This window comes from Haliotis asinina, chromosome 9 (genome assembly GCF_037392515.1).
Source record: "Haliotis asinina isolate JCU_RB_2024 chromosome 9, JCU_Hal_asi_v2, whole genome shotgun sequence".
NCBI lineage: Eukaryota > Metazoa > Mollusca > Gastropoda > Lepetellida > Haliotidae > Haliotis > Haliotis asinina.
In genome coordinates, this window is record NC_090288.1 from 28,949,338 (window position 1) to 28,953,944 (window position 4,607).

Here is a 4,607-nt window from a genome sequence, read left to right on the forward strand (position 1 = left end):
TGTGGTAGAAATTACAGGTGTTTCTCACAGGAACAAAGAAAAGATAATCCAAGATATGTGCTTTAATTATACTCTATTGGAATCACCGGCGTTTATTCGTTCCTTTGATCAAAGTACCTTAATGTAAATATAACACGACAGCACTGGTCTACAGTACAGTTGGATCGTATCAACATTAGTGTTTTGGAATCACTGGGAGCAATACTCATAATGTTTCTTTGAGTCTTCTTTTCATCAACAGATGTTGACCTTGTGTAAACAGAGGAAGACAAGATGTAAAAACCGTGTGTCAAGATTCATTGTTTCCGTACATGGAGACGAACACAGATGTAACATATCAATCAATGTGAGTGTCACTAATGTTCAAGGTCATAGTTCATTACTGACACACACTTCAATACAAGGAGACTTGACAGATATGTCAAGATGAAGAGCTTTCAAGTCAATTAACTCATCAACTGAGCGACACGGCCAATACAAACGCGCGCCTCCTTCTGGCAAATCTTCAGATTCCCCACCAGCTCGGAGTTGGAGAGCTCGACTCCAGTGTCGAAAGTGTCCTCAATGGTGGCTGCACAAGACTCCATTCTAGTCAGGAGCTGCATGAGCTTATTGCGGAGGCCTCCCGGAGACATAAAGTCCATTGCTATGGCAACGTTTTCGATCACGTGATGAAGCTCGAGTTTCATGCTGAACAGGCGCCTCATGAAGTCAAAACCTAATCTATCAAGTGGTTGGTCATCAATGCTTTTAGTGTCATCACTGATTCGGACTCTTAGTTTCTCGTTCACATGTATTTCAGCGGTTAGGCGTTTGGTCAGGGCGCGCTCCCGGCAGAGATATTTCTGAATGTTCACATTCAGTCGCTGCTGGCGATGATCCAATGCAGTGGTGTAGAACTGTGTCCTTTCGAACGACTTACAGTCAATGGCATATTCTTCTAAGAGAAAATCTCTCTGTTCTTCAACAACACAAATATGGTAGCCGTGCGATGTGAGTTTGGCACATGTCCAGCAGAATTTAGCCCCACAAGGACAAGTCATGTTAGGACATCCAGATATCTTCTCGATGAATCGCCGGCACTTTGGGCACGACTTACCTCGCACAGTGAAGACATCAGGAAAGAGATCAAGGAATGTGTCTTTGGCCAGAGTGACGTAGTCCTTCAATGCAATCACCTTCTCACGGAACGCCTTGGCTTGGGCACATGTTGCAGGCCAGTGGGCGTTCTTCATGCAGGTAAAACAGAGATCTGTTCCACAGGAACACACTACAGGAATAATTCTGTTCCTGATAGGAGGTCCTTCTGCTACAATGGCCCGTCCACACTGAGGTTTAGGACACCACTTTGCGTGGGCGGAGCAGTTGATCTTCTCATTCATCTGCCTCTCGATGTGTTTCTTGATGTCGCTGATGTGGAGGAAGGAAAGAAGAGTGGGGAAGTCTGCCTCTACACTGCATCCATATTCAGGGCACGTAAAGGCGGAAGGTCCAGATCGCAGTTTGTTGATCAAATGTTGTCTCCAACATCTATCACAGAACCAGTGTCCACAGGCATCAAGACTAGTTGCAGGGGAACGTGTGTCGATCATTTCAGTGGAAACCCTAATGTCCTCATAGCAGATACCGCACACATCAGCATGGCATCCAGCCTCTTTAGCTTCTCTGTAGGTCCCTTGTAGATTGTAGACTTTGTCAGAGAACTCGTGTGGATGGAGAAAATTCATGTTCCACTTCCTTCCCTCACTCACAAGCTGAAACGTCATGAGGGGTTTTTCTAAGAAGTTGAAGGCGTCACGCTTCACGAACACATCCCTAGGAAGAGAATCGATGTATGACAAGCACTTGTCTTCTAGCTGTTCCAGTGTGTAGGTCTCCATCTCCACGACTGTGTCCAGCTTGATTGAGTTCATATGAGAGGCAATGTTCAGGACAACCTTGTAGATGCTCAGAGTGGCATCTCCTGGACATTCTTCAGCCTCAGTAAACGAAAGGTAACCATGGAGATCCAAGGATGATGAAGTCACGTCCCTGAAGAATTTCGACGTTTTAACGTGATGTCTAAGTTTGTCAGTCATATCAATACTAAACTTGCGGGGTTCACATTTTGCCTCGATATAACGACGACCGTACACAGTTTGCAGGTTATCAAAGGCAGCCTCATTTGAATCAATTTTCACAGGAACAGGAATAACAATTGTTGGGTCTTTGAGGCAGACTGAGGGGGAATTATCGCTCTGTAAAAACTGTTCACTCTTCACTGTCACTGAGCGAGCAGACGACACATCTTCATCAACAAATACAATGCGACCTCTCTTACATTCACGGTCTTCCCCGTAGCTAGGTCGTCGCGTGCGAGATTTTCGTTTCATTTTACGTTCAGCTTTGACGAAGTCTTCTAGTGTAAAGGTTCCACTAGATATCACGTCTCCAGGGTCAGAGTCGTCGGCGCTCTGAACATCAAAGTCCTCGCAAATGTCATCTAACATCTCGTTCACATCTCGCCTTGTCAGACGAGATCGTCGCTTCTTCTTCCTCCCTCCATTCACAGAGACGCTGACACTGTCTTTAGCCTCTGGTTTGATATACTTTGGGTTATGGACAATTGAGCTTCTGGGAGAACACGGACAAAATATCTCATATCTTACTGTTGATTCATCAGTACCAGGTTGAAGTGTTTCGTCAGTGTCGGTAACTGTCTTTTTATCTCTCTTTGGACGTGTTTTGAAATTTGTTACCGCCTTCCCACTAAAATATCGTCCCGCTTTCGGAACAAGTCGCTTTATATGTCCTTTATCAGCGTAGTAGGCTATGCAGTTAGACTGTCGCTTCAACTTGTGCCTCAGAAATAAATCTGTTTTTGTAGTGTCTTCATCCGACTCTCCGGACTGGATGTATTTTCTGATGACTTCAGGCAAAACCCACCTTTCTCTTTTGTTGAGTGAGAATTCAACATCGAAATCTGGAACATCGAAGTTTTCAATCAGCTTTTCAGTTTGGAGTTTTTTCTTCTCCGTTCCCCCGACATATCGCCTCACAATTGAGCTGTGAGTGCGGTACTGTCTGTTATAACGTGAATTGGACGCTCGCAGCGTATTCCCGGAGTAAACTCCGTGCTTGGACGCCTTTAGCACCATAATGTCTACTCACAACACGGGCAAGGTCACTGCCAGTTAATCAACTGAGTTTTTCAATTGATGTGGTCAATTTTATAGCAGTATAGCACTGTTTTCTTCTCGTGGTGCAATACGATGATCTGGCTATTTTTAGAACGTATCGTAATTGCTCCGTTTGTGAGTATGACTTGTTGTTGATATATTAACGTGGTTCTTGGCACTGTGCCTATATTTAGAACACGTTGTGATTTGCTCCGAGTGTGTTTACTGTTTCAGACGTTCAGGATATGTTTATCAGAACAACGCTGACTAACTCTTGGTATTACGGTAGTAGGCGCTTTCAACACTAATTTCATAGATCTAAATTGTTACATGGCGACATGTGACATAAGTGTCAAGAACGGAATAACCTCGCCCGAATACAACTTAGCCTCAGTTTCAAACGTAGGTATATCTCACGGGGTATGAGGTCTATTATTAGTCTCCATGCGCGTTGATCCCTGTCTTAAGGCAAGTTGTGTGTTATTCCCTCGACGATTTGTACGTGACAGGAGAGATATCATATTCACCGGGTATATTCGACTTTATATGAATGCTTCGAGTCTTTTTGATGTGCCTGAAACTAACTGTATGTACGACAAACGTGCTATGTGTTATATTTGGGATTACACTGTCTTTGTAGAGTGACCCGTGAAGGTCCCGGGGTAGAATAGGCCTTCGGCAAACCATGCTTGTCATAAAAGGCGACTATGCTTGTCGTAAGAGGCGACTAACGGGATCGGGTGGTCAGACTTGCTGACGTGGTTGACCCATGTCCTCGGGTTCCCATCGATGTTCATGCTGTCGATCACTGGATTGTCTAGTGTAGGCTCGATTATTTACAGACCGCCGCCATATGGTTGGAATATCGCCGAGTGCAGCGTAAAACTAAACCCACTCACTCCCTCTTAGTAAAGTACAAATTCTAGAGTCCCATCCGAGATTCGAACCCACTTCGTGAGACTCAGGCACCGTAGTCGCGGTGGCTGAGCCGGTTAGGCGGCTGACTTTGTGTGCTGGCGATTAGGTGCCTGACTCTCACAGGTTGGGTTCGAATCCCGGATAGGACTCAACTAAAAAGTACTAGAATTTGATACATTTGATTAATTTCTGAATGGCATTGTGTAATCATGTAAGAAAAACGTTACTGTCTCAGACGGTGAATGTATGCGTAGTTTACTGCATGAATGAGTCCTGTGCTAAGTACGTATTCCTGAAAGGCAATTTCTTAAATACATGCTTCTCTATTAGGTGTATCATAAACAATTCTCATAATGTCAGTTCCGGGTGGATATTTGTGAAGTTTTGCAGGTAATTGTGAAGCCGTAGCTATGCACGTGGTTAAGATTCAATTACCCGACAACTTGTTTACAAACTATATCACCGACAGGCCATATGCTATGTTTTGAACACACTTGCTAAATACAAAGAAATAAGCATTAAACGTCACAC

The 4,607-nt window shown here is 44.3% G+C and overlaps 1 protein-coding gene across 1 annotated transcript; it reads right to left on the minus strand.

Annotated features, from left to right (window-relative positions):
• Window positions 1-446: 446 nt before the first annotated feature.
• LOC137297185 (uncharacterized) lies at window positions 447-3,179 on the minus strand. The gene has a single exon (XM_067829199.1). The coding sequence runs from the start codon at window positions 3,135-3,137 to the stop codon at window positions 447-449; it is 2,691 nt and encodes an 896-aa protein (XP_067685300.1). The 5' UTR covers window positions 3,138-3,179.
• Window positions 3,180-4,607: the final 1,428 nt, after the last annotated feature.

Excerpts from the sequence above, each read along its gene's own strand:
- LOC137297185 (XM_067829199.1), bottom strand. The coding sequence starts at position 3,137 with ATGGTGCTAAAGGCGTCCAAGCACGGAGTTTACTCCGGGAATACGCTG.